A 25,853-nucleotide genomic window follows, 5' to 3' on the forward strand; every position below is an offset into this window, starting at 1 on the left:
ATTTAATGACTTTTAACATTTAATACTTGATACAGTGAAAAGAACCATGGATTTGGGTGTCAGAAGGCAGGATGAGTTTGAGTTCAAATTCCATTTACTTGTAGTATATCTTTGAACTTCAGCTCTCTCATTACTAAATGTGTGATTAATACTTACCTTATCAAACTATGATGAAAGACTTGGCCAAATAATTCAAAATACAGTGAAATGTAAAAAATGTACATTTTTACTAACGATCAAAGAACCAAATTAAAATGTCTCTTCTTATGAAACACGAAAACAACAAAAACAAGTTAGTACCTACAAGGATTGTAAATCAAAGGAAGATTTTGTCAAAATGTACTAAGGTTCTTAAGAAAAGATGTATCTTTTGACCTATTAATTCCTCTCTAAGGACTCTATGCCAAGAAAGAAATTCAAAATGCTCACTAAATGGTTCTATACACCAAAACAAATGAATACGACCTAAATGTTCTTTTCAAAATATAGGAAAAGAAAAAGAAAAAAGAGACTGAGAGGAAAACATGAACATGACAACAATGGACAGCTTAGGGTTGTGGGAATACAGCTGATTCTTGACAATTTATATTATTTGGTATTTTCCAAAAAGGCATGAATATGAGTACATTTTGCAAGTATAAAAAATAAACACTAAAAATATCCTATGAAAACTGCCTGAAAAGTTTGACTTTTAAATGTTGTTTTTGGGATTTAATTTCAATGAATGATCTGAATCTCCTTCAGAACTCCTCAGCAGATGTCAGAGCACAGCCATCTGGAGGTAGTTATACTGATCCTGTGCAACACAAACCTTCAATTCATTTGAGGGTCAGCTACTCAGCTGAACTTGTTGTCTCTAGAAGAAACTATTAGCTTTCTGCCTTACAACCTTTCTGCAAGTCAAGGTGATTTCTAGCTTACATACTTTTGTGATGATACTACCTATTTAGGACAATATAAATAAAACTCTCAACTAATTAGAATCTGACCAAACTATATGCTCAATTAATAAAAATAAATGTAAAATAAAAATACTTACTGTATAATATTTTAGGTTTTTCCTTAAATACAAATGGCCAATTTTCCTTAGCTTTCTGGTTAAATGTTCATATTTATACAAATACTCGTTTATAGCTCACCTATTCCCAAATGTAAAATATTTCTAAAAGCTCAACAGACTAAGAAATAAAGAAAATACTTAAAACACAAAACAAAGATGGGATAATGCCACCTGAGATAAAATTGTGGCTTTCACTGAGCACTGAATCTAGCTTTGTGCTTCCTGGTAGCTAAGACAAAATGGGATCCCAGAGGACCAGTTGTATGGTCTATCAGGCTGATAAAAGAAGGAAGCATTTAAGCCTCTGGAAGGTCCTGGATTACACACATAACTATATTCTATGATGAATTTAAAGCATGTAGTTAATTATAGAAGAATCCAGTCTTGATATGAGATACAGTTCATATTTTACTTGGAAACTGAGAGCCTTGGGTGAAAAACTGGCCTTAAGAGAGGATTATTTCCCATTAGATAAACAGGTAAGCTGCAAATGTGCCTGCAGTTAAGGGCTAACATTTTCCTCAAATATGAACTTTGAATTTTCCAAGTACTGGTAGGAGAGCCAAAATCCACTATCATATTTCAGATAAAAGATGCCTCTGGCTTGAGCACTGTAAGGGCAGCTATTATCAAACACAATCAACCATAAATATATCTCTGGTGTTCTTGGGAGAATGACTGGTTTTGAGAAGGACGATATTTTGGCTGACCCACTAGGATGAACTAGCTATCATTAAGCAGCTGTGTTACTGGACCTGTTGGATACATCACTTTAGAAGCTCAGTGAAGTGGCAGAAAACATCTGCCAAACAATAATTTTAGCTTTATTATATTGATTGTAAGCTGCTCTTTCTGGTAGTAATTTAGCTACTTATTAAGTCTGCTCCTAGACTGACACCATAATGTTGCCATTGACACCGAGGATGATGCTGATACACCTATGGGATAACTAAAGAACATGCATTCTGTTCCCCAAATAGCTTCATAAAATCTTTAAGTATAATTTCAAAAGATGGGATGCTAGAATAGCATAATTTCTTATTTTTAAAAAAAGATTCTATTTTTAAGTAATATCTTACATCCAATGTGGGGCTCAAACTTACAATCCCGAAACCAAGAGCAGCATGCTTGACTTCCTTTCTTCTAATTGATTTAAAAATCAACTATATAAAACAATATATATATAATGTAATGTTTGGCCCATAGCATATATAAATGTAATATATTTGCCAAAAATAGCACAAAGGAAATAGGTGGGAGCAAAGCTGTACTGCCTATAGATGGTAAGGTACTAATTATAACAGGTACTTTTTTCTATATGATGCTACAATTAAGCTACTATAAGTAAGAAGCACATTTGGATTAAGATGTATATGGTAAATCCTATAAAACTGACTAAAAATACTCAAAAAAAGTAAAAAACATTGAAGAAATTAAAATGTCACGTAGGAAATATTCACTTAATGTAACAGAAAGCAGAAAGAGCAGGGGCGCCTGTGTGGCTCAGTCGGTTGAGCATCCGACTTCTGCTCAGGTCATGATCTCGCAGTTTGTGGGTTCGAGCCCCGTGTCGGGCTCTGTGCTGACAGCTCAGAGCCTGGAGCTTGCTTTGGATTCTGGGCCTCCCTCTCTCTCTGCCCCTTCCCCACTCATACTCTGTCTCTCAAAAATGAATAAACGTTTAAAAAAAATTAAAAAAAAGAAAAAGAAAGCAGAAAGAGCAGAAATAAAGAAAAAAATAGAAAAACACATAAGAAAGAAAAAAAAAGCACAAAATGGTAGACATAAGCCAACTATATCAGTAACATTAAATGTGAACAGATTACACAATTCAGTCAAAAGACAGAGTGTCAGAAGACTAAAAAGCTGATTCAAATATACACTGTCTATAGGAGACATACAGGAATAAAAGGATGGGAAAAGATACATCATGCAAACAGTGACCATGAGAAAGCTAAAGTGACTTTGCATTAATAAAAAATATTTTGAGAGATAAAGCATTTCATAATGAAAAAGTGCAAGTCAGGAAAATATAAGTTATAAACATATCAGCCCCTAATAAAGAAGCACAAAATACATGAAACAAACACTGATAGAAATGAAGGGAGAAATAGACAATCCATAGTAACAGGTAAAGACTGTAAAATCCACTTTCAATAATGGATAAAATGGTAACAAAGAAGATTAACAAGAAAATAGAAGACTTTGACCACACTATAAACCAACCAGCCCTAAAAGACATCTATAGAACCCTCCATTCAATAGTAATAGAAAGGTGCCTGGGTGGCTCAGTCGGTTAAGCATCTGACTTTGGCTTAGGTCATGATCCTGTGGTTTGCGGGTTCGAGCCCCTTGTTGGGCTCTGTGCTGACAGCTCAGAACCTGGAGCCTGCTTCAGATTCTGTGTCTCCCTCTCTTTCTGCCCCTCCCCCACTCACGCTCTGTCTCTCAAAAATAAGTAAACATTAAAATTTTAAATAACAATAGAATACACAATAATTTTAAAGTGCATATGGAACATTCTGTAGGACAAACCATATGCTACGGTATGAAACAACTCAGTAAATTTAAAAGGATAGAAATAATACAAGTATGTTCTCTAATCATAATGGACTGAGATTAGAAATCAATAGGAAAACATTTGGGACATATACAAATTAAGTGAAAATTAAACAACACAATCCTAAATTATCAATGGGTCAAAGAAGAAATCAAAAGGGTAACCATAAGACACATGACAATGAAGACACAACTTAGTAAAAGAGGCAACTAAAGCAGTGCCTGAGGGAAACTCAGAGCTATAAATGCCTATTTCAAGAAAGAAGAATGTTCTCAAATCAGAAACCTTCATTTCCATCTTAAGACACAGGGGTGGGAAAGGAAGAGCAAACCAAACCTAAAGCAAGTGGAAGAAAGTAAGTAATAAAGATTGCAATGTAAATAAATAAAATACAGAATAGAAAAACAGGAAAAAAAATCAAACCCTAAATATGGTTCACTAAAAAGACCTAAAAAAACTGACAAACTTTTTGTTAGATTGACCAAGAAAATAAGAGAGAGAAAACTTAAATTATTAGGATCAGAAATAAATAGGGGAGATTACTACTGAATGTACAAGAATCAAAAGGGTAATAAATGAACACTATGAAAAACTGTATACCAACAGATTAGATCGACTTCCCAGAAAGAGAGAACTACCAAAATGGATTCAAGGAGATATAACCCAAATAGACCTAAAACAAAAGAAAGGCAGCTATGCTCACCACTATACCACCAACTCTGCACTAGACCTAAAACAAATGAAGAGACCAAAGTAGTAATCAAAAAAACCTCACACACAAAAACTTCAGCACAGAAACCTCCATCAATGAGTTCTCTCAAACATATAAAGAATTAACAACAACTCTTCATAAAATCTTCCAAAAAATAGAAGAGACTACTTCCCAACTCACTCTATGAAGCTAATATTACCCCAATACTAAAATCAGACAAAGGTATCAAAAACAAGAGACCAGTATTTCTTGTGAATATAGATGCCAAAGTCCTTAATATACTAGCAGAGTGAACCCAGCAACCCATGAAAATAATTATACACCAAGACTCAGTAAAATCCATTAATGTAATATATCCTATCAACAGAATAAAAACCAAGAATCACATGATCATCTCAATAGGTGCAGAAAACATATGACAAAATCTAATACTCTTACATAATAAAAATATTCAACAGACTAGGAACAGAAAAGAATTTTCTCAACTTGATATAGAGTATTTATGAAAAACCCACAGCTAACATCATACTTAAGGTGGAAGACTGGGTGCTCTCCTGCTAAAACCATGAACAAGGATGTCTGCTCTCACTATATGTTGTACTGAGGTTCTAGCCAGAGAAATCAGGTAAGAAAATAAAACAAAAGGTATCCAGATTGAAAAAGAAGCAAAACTATATCATCACAGATGGCATGATCTTGTATATGGAAAATCCTAAAAAATTCACTAAAGAAGTATAATAACTAGTAAAATGAGTTCACAATGCTATAGGATACAACATAAATACAAAATACAAATATATACAAAATACAACATATACAAAAATAAACTGTATTTCTATACATTTCCAATGAATATCTAAATAAAATTAAAACAATTCTATTTACAGTATCATTAAAAAAGATGAAATACTTAGGTATAAATTTAATAAAAGAAATATAGCATTAACTCTGAAAACTACAGAAAGTGTTGAAAGAAATAAAATATCTAAATAATTGGAAAACATCCCATGTTCATGGAATGGAAGACAACATACTTAAGATGCCAATACTCCAAATTAATCTACAGATTTAACACAATTCACATCAGAATCCTAATTGACTTCTTTGTGAACGCTGACAAACTGTAAATTCATATAAAATTGCAAAAGACCCAGAGAAGCCAAAACAATCCTGATAAAAGATCAAAGTTGGAGGACTCACATATCTCAATTTCAAACTTTCATCAAAACAGTATGACACTGGCACAGGACAGACATATAGATTAATAGACAAGTATTGAGAAATATGCTCAGACACCTACGATCACTTGATTATTTATTTAGTGCACACATGAGTGGGGGGAGGGAGCAGAGAGATTCCCAAGCAGGCTCTATGCTTAGCACAGAGCCCGATCTCATAACCTGAGCTGAAATCAAGAGTCAGCTCAAGTGGATGAGCCATCCAGAAGCACCAATGATCATCTGATTTTTGATAAACCCATTCAATGGGAGAATAGTCTTTTCAACAAATGGTACTGGGGCAACTTACTCACCATGTGCAAAAAGACTGTAATAAAAAAATTAACTAAAAATGGATCAATGATTTAAACGTTAGAGCTAAAGCTATAAAATTTTTAGAAGAAAATCCAGACATGAATCTTTGAGATCTTGGAGTTGGTAATGAATTATTTGATATGACACCAAAAGCATGAACAACAAAATAAAATAGATAAACTGAACTTCATCAAAATAAACTTTTGTATTTGAAAGGGCTGTAAAAATAAAATGAATACATACCTCACAAAATGGGAGAAAATACTTCCAAGTCATAGATATATTAAGGGACCTTGTATCAGAATACAGGAAGAACTCTTACAATTCAATAATAAAAAGACACATAACACAATTATATTGGGCAAAGGATCTTAATAGACATTTTCCAAGGAAGATATAAAAATGGCTAATAAGCACATGAAAAGATATTCAATATCATTAGTCATCAGGGATATCAAAATCCCAAATCACAATGAGACATTACTAGAATGGCTATAATAAACAAGTCAAATAATTAACAAGTGTTGGCAAGGATGCAGGGAAATTAAATCACCCAGACAATGCTTATGGGAATGTAAAATGGTGTGGCTGCTTTAGAAAAGTCTGACAGTTCTTCAAATGATTAAACAAAGTCACCATATGATACAGTGATTCCATTCCTAGGTATACACCTAGGAGAAACGAAACATATGCTCACATAAAACTTATTAACTAGGGGCATGTGGCCAACTCAGTTGGTAGAACATGCAACTCTTGATCTTGGGGTTGTGAGTTCGAGCCCCTGGATGGGTGTAGAGATTACTTAAATAAATAAACTTAACAAGATGTACCAACTAATGCTTTCAGCAGTACTGTGTGGAACCAACCAAATGTCCATCAGTTGACAAATGGATAACACAATGTGGTAGATCTATACAATGGAACAGGAGTCTTATTATTCAGCTGTAAAAAGTAGTGAACTACTGATACAATGCTAACATGGATGAGCCTTAAAAACATTACGCTGAGTGAAAGCAGCTAATCACAAAAGACTACCTATGATGCCATTCATATGAAATATCTATAACAGGGAAATCTATAGAGATAGAAAGTAAATTAGCGGCTGGGAGATGATGGTGGTGATGGAGTCAGAAGGTGACAGCTAAAGAGTATGGTTTCTTTCCTTGTTATTTTCATCAGTCTATTCACATTAAAACATTTAATTTTGGTAAAATACATGTGACTTACAATTCACCATTTTAATCATTTTTTAGTGTATAGTTCAGTGCCATTAAGTACATTCACGTTATTGTACAATCATTACCACTGTCCATCTCCAGAACTCTTTTCATCTTGCAAAATCCAAACTGTATTCCATAAATACCAGCTCCCCACTCTTTCTTTCCCCAGCCCCTGGCAACCACCATTCTACTGTTTCTATGAGTATGACTACTCTAGGCACCTCATATAAGTGGAATCATACAACACTTGTCCCTTTGTAACTGGCTTATTTCATACAGCATAAGGTCCTTAAGATTCATCCATGATGTAGCATGTCATAATTTCCCTCCTTTTAAGGGTGATATCCTATACAACCCACATTTTGTTTATCCATTGATTTGTTGATAAAAATTGCTTTTTTTCCACCTTAGGGTTTTTTTCTGAGGAGATGAAAATGTTCTAAAATTGATTGTGGTGACAGTTGCATATTTGTGAATATACTAAAAAGTACACTTTGAGTAGGTGAATTGTATAGTAGGTGAATTTTATCTCAATAATACTGTTGCAAATAAGATAAAGGAAATGGCAGAATGAACAAAAATGGTGTATATATAAAAGGTATTCACAAAGAAGTTATATCACATGAAGTTGCCCACAAGAAGGTTGATGACTTAAAATAACCCTGGAAATTCTAAACAAAAATGTTATTGTCATCATCTTATCTTTATGATTTTGCAAACATCATGATTTATTTCATATAACTACTTTTTTGATGGGAGACAAAGACTAAGTGTATTCTTCTCAAGCAGTAATTAGCTCATTTGAAAAGCAAGCCCCACATATGGTAACAGCTTTTAGGGGCTACTAAAGATACTATCTTTGAAAATTTATGAACAGTTGGCAAGGTGTGCTAGGAAGTCATTTGGTTTTCTGCCTTTTTAAACTATCTGATGTCTTATTGCCAATGTAGTTAAGAAAACTGCCTGAACTTATCACTTAGTATGCATGGCTGTGTTCCCCAAAAATGCTGTAATTAGTCAACATAATCCATTTGGGGACTGTGATAGCCTGAGTATCAAACATTTAATGTTTCTGAATTAAAAAAACTGAAGTGGTTAACACAGAACACTTTGAAACCCTTTAGTCCCAATGTCTGACTTAACATGTGTGCCAAACTAAGCAAATTTCATTATAAATGTAAACCAAACTTAATTAGCCCAGCATAAATTTAGGAAAGTGATATTTTATTCAAAAGTTGGGGCGCCTGGGCGGCTCAGCTGGTTAAGTGTCCTACTTCGGCTCAGGTCATGATCTCATGGCTTGTGAGGTTGAGTCCTGCATCAGGCTCTGTGCTGACAGCTCAGAGCCTGGAGCCTACTTTGGATTTTGTGTCTCCCTCTCTCTCCCTCCCCTGCCCATGCTCTCTCTCTCAACAATAAACATTTAAAAATTAAAAAAAAAAAAAAAAAAACTATTCAAAGGTTATTCAATATTTCTGTGGACTTAAAAAAAAACTTTCAAAACTGAGGTATACTTCACAATGTTACATTAGTTTCAGATATATACCTTCTCTATATGTTATGCTATGTTCACCATAAGTGTAGCTACCTGTGAGCATATGATGTTAAAATACAACTGACTATGCTCTCTATGCTCCACATACTCTTCTGGATCTTTTTTGTTAGATTTTCCTATTAACAGCACTGTTGTAAACTTGTTTTGCAGCAATTTTAATTTTGGGAGTGGATTAAATATGTGGTAGACTTTTAGAGATATAGTTACAGAATAAAAAAGTACACCATTTTTGTGTTCTGCTAAATGTCATCAGACTGATTTATAGAAAAGTGGGCTTTTCATATGCCTAGCAACCAGCAAAGTCTGTCTCTTTGCAGAATACTTTAACTGTCTTATCTTCCATTTTTGTTAAAGTTGCTTTAATTCTCATTTCTTAGATTGCTGGTGAGTAAACATATTCTCATGTGGTAATTTACTATTAGTTTCTGTGAAATGAGTAAACTATTTATCTCCATGAATTGTTTGTTGAGTCTCACTGTTCTTACTCTAGTATAGAAGTGGTAAAAGCATGTTATATAATAAGCTTTTATCAGACATACTTGTAACATTTCCCCACATCTTGCTGCTTTCCTTCTGAAATCTGTCTTAATGTAACTGTACTGGATCTTTACATTAAAAAACTTTCCAATATTCATCTATGTTTTGATAATGTACTTCTTACCTTAAATCCTAAGTCAGTAGAAAAAAAGAAAAAGCTATGTGAAAAGAATTTCCATAAACCCATTTCCGCACCTATCCCTCTACCAAAAATCTAACTTATGTACTTTGCTTTTCCTCTATTTACCATATGTGAATCCTCTGCACTCTTACCTAAGGCTAACGTACTTCCCTTTGAACGCTGGCTCTCCCCCTCCTTGGGGACCTTACAAGTCCCCCTCTTCATCCTGCAGAGGCATATCTTTCTACTGTCTTTCCCTTCAATATACAAACACTTCTTTTTCCAACCAAGAAAAGACATTCTCTCTTGACCTCCTTTCCCCTCCCATGTACTATCTCAATTCAATGTTCCCTTTTATGAAAGCAATTCTCCTCAAAAGTAGTCTCGATTTCCTCTCCTCTCATTCATTTGGCTTTTATCTCTTAAAGCCTTCCCCCATAGTTAAATCTATCTTCAACTGCTTTTCTTACTTTTTAGGGGGTTTGAAATATATATATGAGTGTCCAAAAATATGTTACACAGTTCAAAGAATTGTAAAATTAACTGCCATTCGAATACAGATACAAAATATCACTTAATATCTTAGAAGTCCCCATACCTTAGCCCCACATACACCTCAAATTGTTGCATAGTTGTGCTCTGAATGGATACACAACAAAACATTTATCCATTCTATTTGGGTGGCTGCTACAAACATTCATGTACAGGTCTCTGATACACATCTGTTAAGGTTTTAAGGTAGAGGCTGGAAAATTTTTTCTGTAAAGGAATAGCTAGTATACATATTTAGGCTCTGTGGGATATGTGGCCTCCATTGCTTATTCTTGTTTTTTAAAATGATTCTTTAAAAATTTAAAAACCATTCTTAGCTTGTGAATCATATTTGGGTTTTGGGACACTACTGACTTCTTTTTTAAGGTTATCAACCTAGTAGCAAAACTGCTAAACCAAAGGGTGTGCACATCTTCAACATCAAAGATGTTTAGTTTCTCACCATGTTTGTTTTCTGCATAAAGGTTTTGCACCTATATTGTTGGAATTATTTTCAGGCATTTACCTCTTTAAAAGCTTTTAAAAATGACTTTTATGCCTCTGTTAAATGCCCTGTGGTATACATTTTTCCTTAAAAATACTTGTTTTTAAAGGTTTGTTAGTTTTGCAGCTTTTCTCTTCATTTTAAATAAAACTGGTCTTTGCTCAAACTATTAGCAAAGGAGACGAAGATCATTTTTTACAGCTTTAAGGAGATATAACTGATGGAAAATAAACTGTGCATTATGGGTATTATTTGAAGAGTTGTGACATATGTATACCCTGAAACCATCACTAACCCCAGAAGTTGCATTCTGCCCATTTGTAGTTCCTCCTTCCTTTCTTCCCCATCAACTAACTCCCCCTTAACTGTACCCTGCGCAAACACTGACATGCTTTCGCGCAAGAGATTAGGCTGCATTTTCTAGAGTTTCATATATAGGGAATCATATGGTATATACCTTTGTCTGGCTTTTCTCCACTCAGGATAATTATGAAATTCATCCATGTTGTATATATCAATAGTTCATTCTTTTTATTGCTAAGTAATATGCCATTGATGAATGTAACACAAATTGTTTATCCATTCAGTTGTTGCTGGACATTTGGGTTGGTTCCAGTTTTCATTTCTCTTGGTTAAATACCTAGAAGTGGAATAGTTGGGTCACAGAGTAGGTTTAAGTTTAACTTTTTAAACAAACTTTCCCAAGGTGTGTTTTTGTTTTAACCAGGGTTTGAGAATTCTTGATATATTCTCTACATGGTTCTAAGATACTCAACTTTTTGAGCCAGTATACTGGTTGACTTTTTATTTTTATTCTTTTGTACAGGGGCCAGTTTCCATCAGACATAATTTTCTTTCTGTCTGAAAGACTTCCTTTAACAATTCTTGTGATGCAGGTCAGTTGGTGATTAATTCAGTTTTTGTACATTTGAAATTGTCTTCATTTCAGCTTTGTTTCTAAAAGATAAATTTACTGGTATAATTCTAGATTTTTTTCTTTCACTACTTCAAATACAGATGTTGTGGTACTGACTTCTGGCGTGTATGGTTTCTAGCAGGAAGTCTGCTGCCATTCTTACCTTTGTTTCCTTTTATGTAATGTCTTTTTTTCTCTGGCTCGTCTTATGATTTTCTCTTTACCACTTATTTTAGAAGTTTTTTTCTTTTATGTTTCTTTTGCTTGGGGATCACTGAACTTTTTTTTGGAACTGTGGGTTTATAATTTTCATTAGATTAAAAAAAATTTCAGCCATTACATATTCAAATACTTTTTTGTTCTAGCCTTTTCTCTCTTTTGAGGATGCCAATTACATATGTATTAGACCCCTTTAGGAGCACTGATGTTCTATTCATTTTTTTCCCTGATTTTTATATTGACATTGTTTTGCAATCAGTTTCAATTAGCTGATATTTCTCTTCATTATTGGCCTTAGTTTCCTACCTCTTTCCATACTTGGTAATTTTTTTTTGATGGCAGGCATTGTTAACTTTAATCTTGTTGAGTGTTGGATATTCTTGTATTTTTTAAACAGTATTTTTGAGCTTTGCCCTGAGTCACAGTTAAGTTACCCAGAAATCATTTAATCCTTTTGAGTCTTGCTTTTCTTTAGGCATGACCAGAGCAGCCTTTAATCTAGGTCTAATGTTCCCCCACTAGTGAGACAGTGTCCTTTTAGATCCTCTACTCGATGTCTCATATATAATAAGGTTTTGACACTCCGGCTGGTAGGAATATAAACTATTCCCATCCTTGTGTGAGCTCCAGGGATTGTCCTGCTTGCTCTTGGCCTTGGATGGATTTTGTACATACAAGCACTAGGCAGGAATCTATTAGACTCCCAAGGGTCCCTCTGTAGATCTCCACAGACTTCTCTTGGTAGTCTCTTCTCTTCAGCACTCTGCCCTGTAAACTTTAGCCACCTTGCACTCCTACCTCCATCTCCTTAATTTAGAGAGAGACTGCTTGGGCCCCCCTCCTTGAGTAGTGGCTAGGAAACTCTCTCAAGGCAGCAAGCTGGGGCACTGATGAGACTCATTTTATTTTCCTTCTTTCAGGATTTATTGTCCCTCACTGTCTGAAAAAAACTTGCTTTGTATATATAAATATTTTAAGTTTATTTACTTATTTTGAGAGAGAGTGTGCGAGTCGGGGAGGGGCAGAGAGAGGAGAGAGAGAGAGAACCCCCTAAACAGGCTCCACACTGCCAGTGCAGAGGGCTCCAAGTCATAAACTGCGAGATCATGACCTGAGCTCAAACCAAGAGTCGGGTGGGTAACTGACTGAGCCACCCAGGTGCCCCAATTTTTCTGGCTTTTAAGTTAAGGCAGGAGGATAAATTCAGTCCCCAATACCCATCTTGGCTAGAAATGGAAGACATGAGGATGAAGATTTTTAAGATCCTTTCATCAACTTGCCTCATACTGCTCACAACACCAGTAAGCGAAATACAAAGTCAGCACACTTCCAAGCCACAGAAATTATTCACAAAATAAAATACATGGGATATGCCAAAGGGGCATTTCCAAGTCAAACCTTTTCCACTTCCTAAACTTGGCCTATCTCAGGGGACTGCATGTTATCTAGGTTACCTATGGCCTGGAGGAATACCAAATAAAATTGAAAGCCCTTCCAAATCTTGGGCTGTGCAGAACATCACTGGATTTTTAAAAACAATTTGGAAAAGCTTAAAATTTACACGGGGAAGAAAACAGTGAAAATCTAACAATTCAAAAAGTAGACAGGGAAAATTAAGAGATTTACTTTTCCCTTACAGTTTAAAAAATACACTTTTTTTATCTGAATTTTTCCTTCATACAAGTTCTTTCTTTTCTATCCTTTAAAAAAGTACTACTTATTTTTGGATAAATACTCTGGACCTTTTATAGACAAGACTTCATGAACTATCTAAACTTGTCATTTCCTTCTCAGAGTTCTCTAATTTACTACATACTGTCTGCAATGTTGCAAATGACCTCTTCTTGTTATATCCAATGTCTTCTCCCTCTAATGGTTTTCATCTTTCCTAGCAATATCTGTTAATCTTTGAAATCTCCTTGTATGTTGGCTTCTCTATTCCTCTTTTCCTGTGCAGTCAGCCTTCATTTCAGACTGCTTCCTATTGGTCTTTCCTACTGCTGGCTATTAATCATCTAGTGTAAGTATTGGCAAACTATGGCCATTGGGTCAAGTATGACTCAGTGTCTGCTTCTGAATAGCCTGAAAGCCAAGAATGAATTTTACTGATAAACATTTGCAGTCAGTTTGATAGAAAACACTCATTTTGAGCCCCTTAATTAAATGAAATGTTATCTCCCTACCTAAAGTAATTCTATTCACTGCATTAGTAGGCCTGTATTAAATAAAAAATGTCCTCAATTATTATTATATTTTGAATATTGTCAACAAAATTTCTTTGGAAATCTATTTTCTCTCATATAAAATACCTAAAATAGTATCAACAATTTTATATTTTTGTCTTTAAAGCCTAAAATATTTCCTCTCTGGCCTGTTATTGATAACTTTGTTGACTCTAGATCTAGTAGGTATTTAAAAAAAAATTTTTTTTTTTAACGTTTATTTATTATTGAGAGACAGAGAGACACAGAGTGTGAGCAGGGGAGGGGCAGAGAGAGGGGGAGACACAGAATCTGAAGCAGGCTCCAGGCTCTGAGCTGTCAGCACAGAGCCTGACGCGGGGCTCAAACTCACAAACTGTGAGATGATGACCTGAGCTGAAGTCGGTCGCCTAACCAACTGAGCCACCCAGGCGCCCTTCTAGTAGGTATTTTTAAGTAAATGATATCCCAATAATAATTACACCAGTCTCCAACCCCAATGTTTAAAAAATTAAAAAGATATATTTAATTATTTTTGGGAGATCACAAGCAAGGGAAGGGGAGAGAGAGTGGGACAGAGAATCTGAAGTGGGCTCTGCGCTGACAGGCTGACAGCAGCAAGACCAATGTGGGACTCGAACTCACAAACTGCGAGATCATAACCTGAGCTGAAGTCGGACACTCAACTGACTGAGCCACCCAGGTGACTCTCCAACCCTGACATTCTATTGTTGCTAGTGAAACATTATCCATCAAGATATTTGAAATTGTTAATCCTCACTTATAATATCACCAAATATTTGTATTTTCTTTCAAAAGGCCTCCTAGATGTATCCCCTTCTGACTGTGACCACCACAGGCAAGGACCCTGCCACTTGATGCTTGCTTGTATTAGGGGATCCTTCTACTTGTGTTTTCAGTTTAATTCAAATATATTTCAGCAACTTTACTACCCTAATTAAAAACAACAACTTATTAAACACAAATTCCTTAGCCTGATCTCTTACAAGGTGGCTTCTCTCTATTCTAACCTAAAAGAAATGATGCAAATAATCTGTGGAAAGATATTCAAAAGTAATATTTAATGAAAAAAAGCAAGCTGCAGAATAAGAGATTTATGAAAATAATTCCACATGTGCAAAAAAATTCACAGTAACACAGATAAAAACATTCCTAACCTCTCTACATCAAAACAAAAACAATGATGCTCTCTTGCTAAACCACAAGTCTTTCACATAACTATTTAAAAGAAGTAGAAGTGTTAGAAAGGTTCATACCAAAGTCTAAACAGTGATTATTTTGGTGAATAATAACTGTTTGCACAAAGGGCAATGGATAAGGTAGAAACTAAAAAGTTTATAGCATGTATTTTTATATGGTTTAGTTTGTAAGCCAAAGTTGATGAATAATGCAATTAAAACTACAGAAAATACACTGTTTAAAACACATAATTCCTTCGGGGCGCCTGGGTGGCGCAGTCGGTTAAGCGTCCGACTTCAGCCAGGTCACGATCTCGCGGTCCGTGAGTTCGAGCCCCGCGTCGGGCTCTGGGCTGATGGCTCGGAGCCTGGAGCCTGTTTCCGATTCTGTGTCTCCCTCTCTCTCTGCCCCTCCCCCGTTCATGCTTTGTCTCTCTCTGTCCCAAAAATAAATAAAAAAAAACATTGAAAAAAAAAAATTAAAAAAAAAAAAAACAAAAAAAAACCCACATAATTCCTACCAAAGTTTACATATTAGGTATGTACTGAGAAATGACTTGAGAAGTGTACCAAAATTTAACAGTAATTATCTCTGGGTGGTGAGACTATAGTTGATCTGCTTTTTCACACTTAAAAAAAATTTTTTTTTCATATTTATTTTTGAGAGAGAGACACAGAACATGAGCGGGGCAGGGACAGAGAGACAGGAAAACACAGAATTCGAAGCAGGATCCAGGCTCTGAGCTGTCAGCACAGAGCCCGGCACGGGGCTCGAACTCATCAACCCTGAGATCATGACCTGAGCCGAAGCTGGACGCTTAACCGACTGAGCCATCCAGGTACCCTTGATTTTTCACACTTTTTTTTACGTTTTGAAGCATTTTGTATTTTCACATTTTCTACAATGACTATGTATCTCACTCATACACACACACACACACACACACACACACACACACACAATCAGAGATAGAGAAAAGACTGTTTCAAATAGACAAAATACAGATGTAGGAGAAATATTTTGGATATTTGTCAACAGAAACCCACTGAGAGAGAATGAAGATGAGCCACAAATATGATCAGTTTACTTATGTGCAAAATGGAGAGGTTTTGCATGAAAGGTTAGCTTTCCTCTCCATTCTTTAAGAGTACCTACTAAATACTATTATTCTAATCCAAAATATTACTACTAAGAGTCATTTTGAACTCACAAAAAATGAAATAGCTATAGCATCTTCTTTCCTTCCCATTTAACATTCTGTCAATGAAACTTGATTTACTAATAAATTTTGCTGATAAATACATGCCTACAAAAATAGTAGAAAGCTTTCATTTTACATTCAGTGAAGAGAAAATGAATGTTGTGGAAAGGCAATGTTTTAGGCCCCCAAATAATTTTCTTATTACAATTTGTTTCTCTAGGCTAGGAGTTAACTTTTAGTTAATAACAAAAACAAAACTTCATGAAAAGATATGGTTCAAACTGAGACTTTGTTATCAACAATTATGTCAAAGGATGGCTGAGGCAAACGAAAAACTTAAAATGCAAAATCAGAAGTTTAGGAGAAATAAAATGAATCCAAGACAGGTTTCAGAAGTAGGACAAAGAGGAAACCACCGGAATAGTAGGATATAAAAATGGGGAAAAACAGACTGTGGGGAGGAAAAAGGAAAGGACTTAAAAGTAGCCTTTCTTTTTCATCATTTCATAAAGATACTGTGAAGCATTTTTTAGCAAGTTCTGAAAAATAAAGGTTATAGTCTCTTCAAGTTTCTCTCTGTGTATGCTAGCTCTTTGAGATGACAGATCAAAAACAAAAGTATATTCTCCTTTTGAGTTTCAAGACAAAAATGAGAAATGAAAGGTAAAACAGGAAGAAAAAATCCATCAAAATGAGGGCATTTTAAGATATTATCCAACTAGCTTGCCACTTTTGAAGACATTGTAGGAATGGAATTAATTTTCTCTCCATACAAAAAACTGAGAGAAATCCCACGATTAGTTGTGAAACTAAGCTTCTCTGACCACTACATGGCTTGCTGAAAATGATAATCTTCACAGTATACGTAACAACATAATCTAATCCAAACAAAAAGTTGTCTCAGTGATAAGTGAAAGGTTGAGCTGAAAAATAAAATTAACAATTCAAATTCTATTTTTCTGCATAAGAAGCCTCTGCCAAAAAAAGAAAAAGAGGTTGCTAAGCAACTCTCAAGCTAAGGAAGACATTTTTCAAAACAAAGTCTCACTGTTCTTACAGAAATCTTACCTCTTCTTTGTTAACAGAATGGAGCTCATTACAGTCCATTAATAAAAAACATAAAGAGTGCATGGATGAGGACTCTTTAAGGTCAGAGTTTAACATATATTTTCGATCTAAAACTGAGTACACTTGTTGGAACGGGGTTAATTTACACAGTTTTATCTTTAAACGTGTCTTGGATGAAAGTTTATCAATAAACAGTGATAAACAGACATAATTTTCCTGCAGACGTGTAAAATATTACTGGGTTATGGCTACACACAGCTCAACTCTGTGGATAAAAACAAGATGAGAAGGGCTTAATGCAGGTGAAGGGTCTTAACTCTTGTTGTCAGAAGAATCATCTAGATCAGGCCCATGACAGTGAAATGAGAATGGAGAGAGCTAGGGGTTATGACCAGTGTTTTTTTTTTTTTGTTTTTTGTTTTTTGTTTTTTTTTAAGTTTATTTATTTATTTTGAGAGAGAGAGAGAGAGAGAGCGCACGAGCACGCGCGCATGCATGTGAGAGCGAGCAGGGGTGGGGCAGAGAGAGAGAGAGAAAGAGAGAGAATCCCAAGTAGGCTCTGTACTGTCATTGTGGAATCCAATGTGGGGCTCAATCTCATAACGCTGGAATCATGATCTGAGCAGAAATCAAGAGTTGGATGTGCTTAACTGACTGAGCCACCAAGGAGTCCCTATTACCAGTATTTTTAAAGGGCTCTACAGGTTATTCTAACAAGCTGATGAGATTAGAAATCACTGGCAGATATGTTAATAAGGTAGGGTTCTAGAAATCAGGGTAGAAAAGTTTAGACCTTCAGGTTAAATTCTATGGTTAACTTTTCCCATGTTTCATTGTGTATATGTAAAATAAAAACAAACACACATTCTTACCCTTTTCAGAGGACACTTTAAAGACAAGCTTCTAGAAATGTAAAAAGTATAGACAAGAAGACATTCTAGAAGAAAGGTTTTATCTGCATTTCTAAGCTTTCTGTAATGAAATCCCAATTAAAAAAAAAAAATTCATGTTTTGAAAGTGGGAGAGCGCATGTATGCACCACAGTGGGCGAGGGGCAGAAGGAGGGAGGGAGAGAATCTTAAGCAGGCTCCATGCTCAGTGTGGAGCACGACCCACTGGGAGATCATGACCTGAAGCGAAATCAAGAGTTGGATGCTTAACTGACAGAGCCACCCAGGCACCTCCAAAACCCCATTTTAGAAGGACTGAAACAGAAGGTGGAGAAATGCTGACCAGGTAGGCAGGGCTCAAACAGTAATAATGCTAAGGTTATATACCATTTGGTTAGCAAAATGCTTAGTAGCTATACATATTGTGTTCCTTAATGCTCTTAAATGATCCTTCCTTATAGTCATTTTGCAGGACTTCCTACTTGTTTCTTATGTGTAAGTTTAGCTCTCCATAAAAAAAAAAAATTGTAGCTCCCTAAGGACAAGGACTATGTCTTATCTTTCTTCCATATCTAAACATATTTAAATATGTAAATTCTTGCTGGATTGAATCTTTAGCATTAGAGAGGAAAGCAAACCTTTTATAGTCTTCTGAAAAATAAAGGCTACAGATTTGTCAAATTTTATAGTCTTTACTTGACTATTAAGTCAAAGCTTTATTAAGATTTAGTAGGCTTTAGCAGTAGAAATGATTAAAACTCACTGATAATATAAACTCTACATTATTACTGCATTCTGGATGCCTTTATGGTGTCTAACACAGTATGAGGCATAAAATTCAGTTGATTCTTGTTATTCATGATAATTATGTTCTAAAAGTCACATGAACACTGAATTAGCAACTACTGAGCCATTGTCTCTACAGGAAATACAGGGTTACTAAGAGCCTCTCTGGTCACAATATCCTCATCAACTGATCAACATGTAACCTTAATTTTATGTGTATCTGTTTAAAGACCTTTAATGTAGACTTCTTACAATAACTAATTGTGTGCAGTATTTCTTTATTAAACATTATTTGAGAGGGCTTTAACACTTTCCTGACCCAGAGTAATTTGACCACAAATTTCCTTGGCTTTTGGCCTCACAATGCTGTCATTATGCTTTTCTTACTGGTTGTCATCCCATGAATCCACAAATTTATCTGCTTTTCTATCTTTATATAGCTTCATCACATATTTTAGAGGTTACCTTAGTACTTTCTGGAGTGGTCTCACCTACAGATGGGTGGATTTCTTCCTTTTTCTGGATGTGCCACATTGCTGATTCCTTAACACTGCGCTGATGGCCAACAATATAATTCATTCCAGAACAAACATATTTACTCCATAAGACACATTACACCCTTCTTGTGCTTAGGAACACTAGACAGAACTTCAGCATTATGCCTGGGGGCAAAATTACCAAATAGCACAAAAATGCCAAAACTGTAGCACTAAATAGACTGAAAAGGAAATTTCCAGTATGAGAGCTGAAATAAGGTGGAAGACTTAACCTGTTTGACCTCAGCTGAGAATGTGTACATTGGGTGACTCAAATTTTTCACTGCTCTGTGCATATGTTCAAATGGCTGAGAAAGCCTGCAAATATCTATTTTTGGATTATAAATAAATTATAGGGAATAGGCAATTTTGCAAATACAAATTGACAACAATGTTCAACTGTATATATTTCCTTTATGTAAGTTATTCTGAAGGGATAATGTAGTATACTTTTTCATTCCTCAGCTTAGTGTTTTGGTAAAAATGCAGATTTCAAATTCACTGAAGTAAATGAGGATAAATTTTCTTTCTTTCTTTTTAAAGTTTATTTATTTTGAGAGAGAGCGAGTGAGCACAAGTAGGGGAGGGGCAGAGAGAAAGAATCCCAACCAGGCTCCTTGCTATTAGCACAGAGACCAACATGAGGCTCGAACCCACGAACTATGAGATCATGACCTGAGCTGAAACCAAGAGTTGGATGCCTAACTGACTGAGCAACCCAGGCACCCCAAAATAAATGTTCTTAAATCTACAAAGTGAATGTCTTTTAAGAAGTATGCTTGGCATACAAGAAAAGAATATGTAAATTCTGGTCACATAGAAAACACAAGTCATTTAGAAAATAAACTAACATTTTATTATATTTAGTCTACTTGGGAATAACATTCGAAAAAATTTTCTGCTTCAAGGACAAACTAATGATACTCTATGGTTTCTTTCATCATTCCTACTACTTTTCGGGTAAGTGTCTGACCAGCAAGCACAATAATCTGGAACACAGCTCAGATCCAGGTATGAGGTAAAGGCATGTGAACTATTAAAACAGAAGTCACAAATTCCTCAAAGATATCAAAACCTTTTTTCAAAGCAGAGCCCTCCAGGATCTGACTCACAGCCTTTCTTTTTAAAAACCTAGTTCTAGTAACTCCACTGCAGATTTAAAGCACCTACGCTGACTATAAGTGACAAAGAAAGAGCCTGAGATTAGAAAGTAAGTGAAAATATCTCCAACATGCTTCAAACTTCTGTGGGGGCACAATTACTGAGCATAATTACTGATGCTCAGGATTATGGCTCTGAATAAGCAATAAAAAGTTTTATTAACAATTTTCAGTGTCTTCTACCTAAGAACATAGGCAGTATATACTATATTTTAGAATAATTTTCATACACAAAGTCCTACACATGGAATTCTGTACACTGATCCTGTGAGGTATTATTCTTGTTTTACACATGAGAAAACCAAAGTGCAAAAAGACTAAAAAACTTGCCTAAAGTCACACATGCTTGAAGACAGGTTTTGACTCCAAAGCTCAACTTCTTTCTAAATTTTTTTCTAAATGTTTCTTTATTTTGAGAAAGAGAAAGAGAGAGCAGGGGAGGGGCAGAGAGAAAGGGAGAGAGAATTCTAAGCAGGTTTGGTGCAGTTAGCACAGATGTAGGGCTTGATCTCACAAACCATGAGATCGTGACCTGAACCGAAATCAAGGGTCAGATGCTTAACCGACTGAGCCACCCAGGCCCCCCTTAGCTCATCTTTTTCTAACCATATAATGCCCCCTCCCCCCCAATCAATTAACGCCTCATGGCACAAGATTCAGTTATCTATAAAAAGTAACTATGTTAGACCTCTTCATAACCTGATATCAAATCAGGTAGATTCCATGATGAAGAGCCTTAAGGAACAGGGCATACATTTGGACTCCTGAGAAAATGGCAGAAGTTATAAGCAGTATCTTAAAATAAAGAAATGAAGCTAGATGAAAAAAAAAATCTTGTTATCAGTCATATTACTAAATTTGAAAGATTTAATTCTCTCATATTTCAAACATGATATGGTTGTATATTTAAAAAAAATGCAAGTTGTAGACATTTTATATTTTAAACTATTTATAAATTCCATTTTATGTCTGTGTTAATCTATCTTACTTGTGTCTCCGTACCCATTATCTGTGTTACCATATGATTAGGTACAAGGAGGAAGTGAGGAAGGATACAAACCAGGAGAGAAACATGGGTTATCCAACATGTGTGTATATGGAAAATGATCTCGTTGACAGGGTCAGGGGAGAGAAGGCAATCAGAACAACAAAATACTGCCTGCATATGATTTCATTTACATAAAATTATGTTTGTGATGAAATGAGGAAAAAACAAACACACAAAACAAGAATGTCTTACACTGAATCTTACTAATCTGATCTTCACAATACATTGTTAAAGACTGAATACAAGATACTGTCTATTTCATTAGAATCTACCACCTAACCTAATTTCAATACCTGTGTATTTTAGATGTGTATGTATTTATTTGGGCAGGAGGCTAATGTGACAGAATGCACACTCTAGAACGTGAACACTGGTCACCTGGAGGTGAGGGCAGAGTGGGGCCTAATGATTAGCCTTCATTTTACACACCTTTGTATTGATCGTTTAACTTGTGTCAGCAAGCATAATTTATTTTGTAGTAAAAATATTAACGAAAAATTTAAGAGCATATAGAGGTTGCAGACACAAAATAGTAACATTAAGGCCAATAACTGTACATAATTGAGAATAATATATATGTACCAATACCTATGTGTAAGTTGGCCTCTGTCATTAAAGAAGTGTATTCAATTCACTATGCATTTACCGAGCTTCTACCCTGGGCTAGGCCCTGCTCTAGGTGCTGAAATATTCAGATAAACCTCTGCTCTGCATGTAAACACACTGGAATATGTAAATAAAATATAATTTATAGAACAAATCTAGATTTATGAAGGAATGGTCTCTATAATATTAGCCCTTGGATTGTAATACAATGATCTAATTAATAAGTGCCAACAGTTGATCTTTACATTGGAAATCTGAAATATTATAGCAATTTGCTTATCAAATATTGCCCAGAATCACCAATAAAATTTCAGTGAAGAATGCTGTTACATTTTTTAAAATGCTGTTATAGTTAATTTTTTTTAAATTTAAAAATTAAAAAAAAAAATAACATTAGTTACAGATGTTTTCCACTCAAAGGTATCCTTAATCAATTCTGTGTACGACTTATACTCCTACCTAATAACTAGCATAAAAGGTATCAGGATAAAAGTGTGACAGGATACACATTCTTGCCTTATGTGCCATCCATTCCATTTCTCACACTGGTAATCTGTAGTTGGAAGAGATCAATGTAGTTTGTTACATAGTAACCAATCACTACTGTCAATTTACAGCTAGCTTATTTCAAACTTATCTTACCCTTCTCTTCTAGGTCTACGCACTAAACTGAGTAATTCCCAAAAGTTTTTCTCAAGATTAAAGTTGGAGGGGAATCTCACTTCTCTTTTAATTGCTGGGCTTCCAAGCTATTCCTCAGGCCAAGGCCAGCTCCCCATATTTTTATTTTCTTGTGGAAGCAGGACCAGGAACTAAAGGTTCGTATGGTTCTTTCCAAAGTGTAGTTATAAGCATTCTACTTGACGGTTTTTAGATCCTGCCACCATTTTTTTTTTAAAGTTTATTTTTATTTCTGACAGAGAGAAAGAGCGCGCGCGCGAGAGAGCATGAGTGGGGGAGGGGCAGAGAGAGAGGGAGACACAGAATCCGAAGCAGGCTCCAGACTCTGAGCTGTCAGCACACAGCCCGATGCGGGACTCAAACTCACAAAACGCAAGATCATGACCTGAGCCGAAGTCAGACGCTCAACCGACTGAGCCACCCAGGCGCCCCATCCTGCCATCATTCTTAAAATAAGGTTGAATTTAGGGGTGGGTGTTACAGAGCTGTGCTCTTTCCCATCTATAGACACTCCCAGGGCCAGCTCCCTCGGAAGTCGAGACAAGATTGCTTTTGTTTCAAAGGAATGATAAATATAACAAACATGGGAAAGTTTTTATAAAGTCTAAGTCATCTTTATAGGTCCTTTTAGACTTGATCGTCTTTCAAGAAAGCCCCTCTACCCAGCATGCAAGCCTATAAAACTTACAAAAGCAGGGGTCTTTTGATCTCAAATAAGTCACTGTATTAAGTAATATCCCCTTATCTCAGCTTCTGCTGTACATTGGAATGATTTCTTTGGTAATTTTCTCTCAGGTCAACAAAACGTTACACTTTGGTTCAAAAAGCAGATAATTCACAGCCATTCTCACACCATCCATTTCACTTGTGTTAGCACAAAATTCTGCTTCTGACAACTGAAATCCTGAACTGGCATTACAGACCCCAAATTTACATAAATCAGAAAAAGAAGTTCAGATTGGGAGCATTTCTCCTTATTTACAGAATTTAAACTTACACAACAAATGGGAAATTTAACACAGTATACATTTCTTTTTTTAATTTTTTAACGTTTATTTTATTTTTGACAGAGAGAGAGAGAGAGAGAGAGAGAGACAGAGCATGAGTGGGGGAGGGGCAGAGAGAGAGGGAGACACAGAATCTGAAACAGGCTCCAAGCTTCGAGCTGTCAGCACAGAGCCCGGTGTGGGGCTTGAACATGCAGGGACAGTAAGATCATGACCTGAGCCGAAGCTGGATGCTCAACCAACTGAGCCACCCAGGCACCCCAAACACAGTACACATTTCTATTTTCAGTGTGTAGCTGCTCTACCTCAAAGACACAACCAACTTGCTGATTAAAAATCCTGGGCCTCTTCAATCTGTGACAGTCACAGAGCTGGAAAGGGCAAGGAAATAAGCAAATCCTCTGTGTGTGTGTGTCCTATGTGTGTGTGTTGTGTCTGGTAACAAATACGAGAGCCAAGTCTCCATTCTCCCAAGTAGATTCAATGAAACAAGTCTGTCAATCCTTTTCTCACCCCTAAATATCATCACCAGTAACCATAACCGGTGCCAACCTCTTTCTTACCAGCAATGAAAACTTAGGTCTTCCTTCTCGAAAAGAGCAATGCAGTCCCTCTGGCAACCTTACAGGGATGTCATGAGAATAAATCAAAGACTGTAATACTTTCTGAATAATGGACTAAAGTTACCCAATTCAAAGGAAGATTACTATTTATATCACATTAGGCTTATCAGAGAAGCTTCTGTTCTTCCAAGTTGAAGCAGCTAAAGAAGTAGTTTCATAACTTGCTTTTACACAGAGCTATTATCATTTGCTTCTTCTATATGCCTGTCTCCTCTTACTGATGAAAAATGAGTTCCCTGTAGCCTGAAAAATTTCAGTTAAGAAATTTTGCTGCTAAGGTTATACACAAGAAATATTCTCCCCTGACTCCTTACAAAAACCTTAAATATTAAATGCTCCAAACTCCAAGGTCTATGGCCAACTACTGGTTAAGAGGAGAATTGCCTACTTTTAGGCACATGAGAGACGATTTGACTCTTGTTCAGTTTACATATGAAATGTTTTGCATATACGGATTCTGTTAAAAGAACTATTAGAAAAGTAGACTGTATCATAGTTTTTCTATTCTATATTAGACAATCACTTCAGGTCATGCTCTTTACTCAATTTTAAAATTAGCAACAGACCATAATCATGATAAACAATGAGAAGCTATAGGATTAGGTTTCTTGGTCATACTCACCTTAAATTACTTTGTTGACCAGGAGGAATGACACTATAGTAAACTGGCATTCCTGTTGTGGGCATAGATCCTTGATTAGACTGATTAGGGAACATAACAGGCTGCTGATAAGTCTGATGGGCAATTCCTTGAGAACTTTGAGGCAGTGAAACCTAAAATTTGAAAAAGACAATTTAAAGGGAAAAAGGTTCTTCAAAATCTGGCAAATGTTAATGTCTCCAGCCTCCATAAACTTTTCCAGTATAAACATTTAGGAATAAGCTAAAACTGCCAATCGGCTGTCATGATAAATTAGCTACAGTACCACAACTTTATTTCTGTCTTTTCAGCCAGCTATTATTTTTGGCTAGCCTTTATCAGTTGTATAGTAGGCTAGATGTATTAGGTTATAAACATAAAATGTGACTTATGTCCTTAAGTAAAACTTGTTTTAAAAAAGAAATGGTTTCCAGAGGCACCTGAGTGTTGCAGTCAGGTAAGTGTCTGACTCTTGATTTCAGCTCAGGTCATTATCTCAGTTTGTGGGTACAAGCCTCGGGTCGGGCTCTGTGCTGACAGTGCGGAACCTGCTTGGGATTCTCTCTCTCCCTTTTTCTCTGCTGCTTTCCCACTCACATGCATGCTCTCTCTCTCTCAAAATAAATAAACTAAAAAAAAAAAAAAAAAAAAAAAACAACCAAAAAAGAAATGGTTTCCAAACATTGATGACATTTCCAAATATGGATGATGATTTGATGTGGAAAAAGTAATACAATA

The 25,853-nt window shown here is 35.7% G+C and overlaps 1 protein-coding gene across 17 annotated transcripts in view; it reads right to left on the reverse strand.

The window, feature by feature from the left end:
* R3HDM1 (R3H domain containing 1) overlaps nucleotides 1–25,853 on the reverse strand; it is a 205,344-nt gene that overhangs the window by 22,508 nt on the left and 156,983 nt on the right. For all 17 annotated transcript variants that reach the window (XM_049615699.1, XM_049615700.1, XM_049615695.1 and 14 more), the window contains one exon: nucleotides 25,098–25,249. In XM_049615699.1, the coding sequence (XP_049471656.1) occupies nucleotides 25,098–25,249 (152 nt within the window). The remainder of the gene's footprint in view (nucleotides 1–25,097; nucleotides 25,250–25,853) is intronic.

Source organism: Panthera uncia (assembly GCF_023721935.1).
Source record: "Panthera uncia isolate 11264 chromosome C1 unlocalized genomic scaffold, Puncia_PCG_1.0 HiC_scaffold_3, whole genome shotgun sequence".
In the NCBI taxonomy this organism is placed as follows: Eukaryota; Metazoa; Chordata; class Mammalia; order Carnivora; family Felidae; genus Panthera; species Panthera uncia.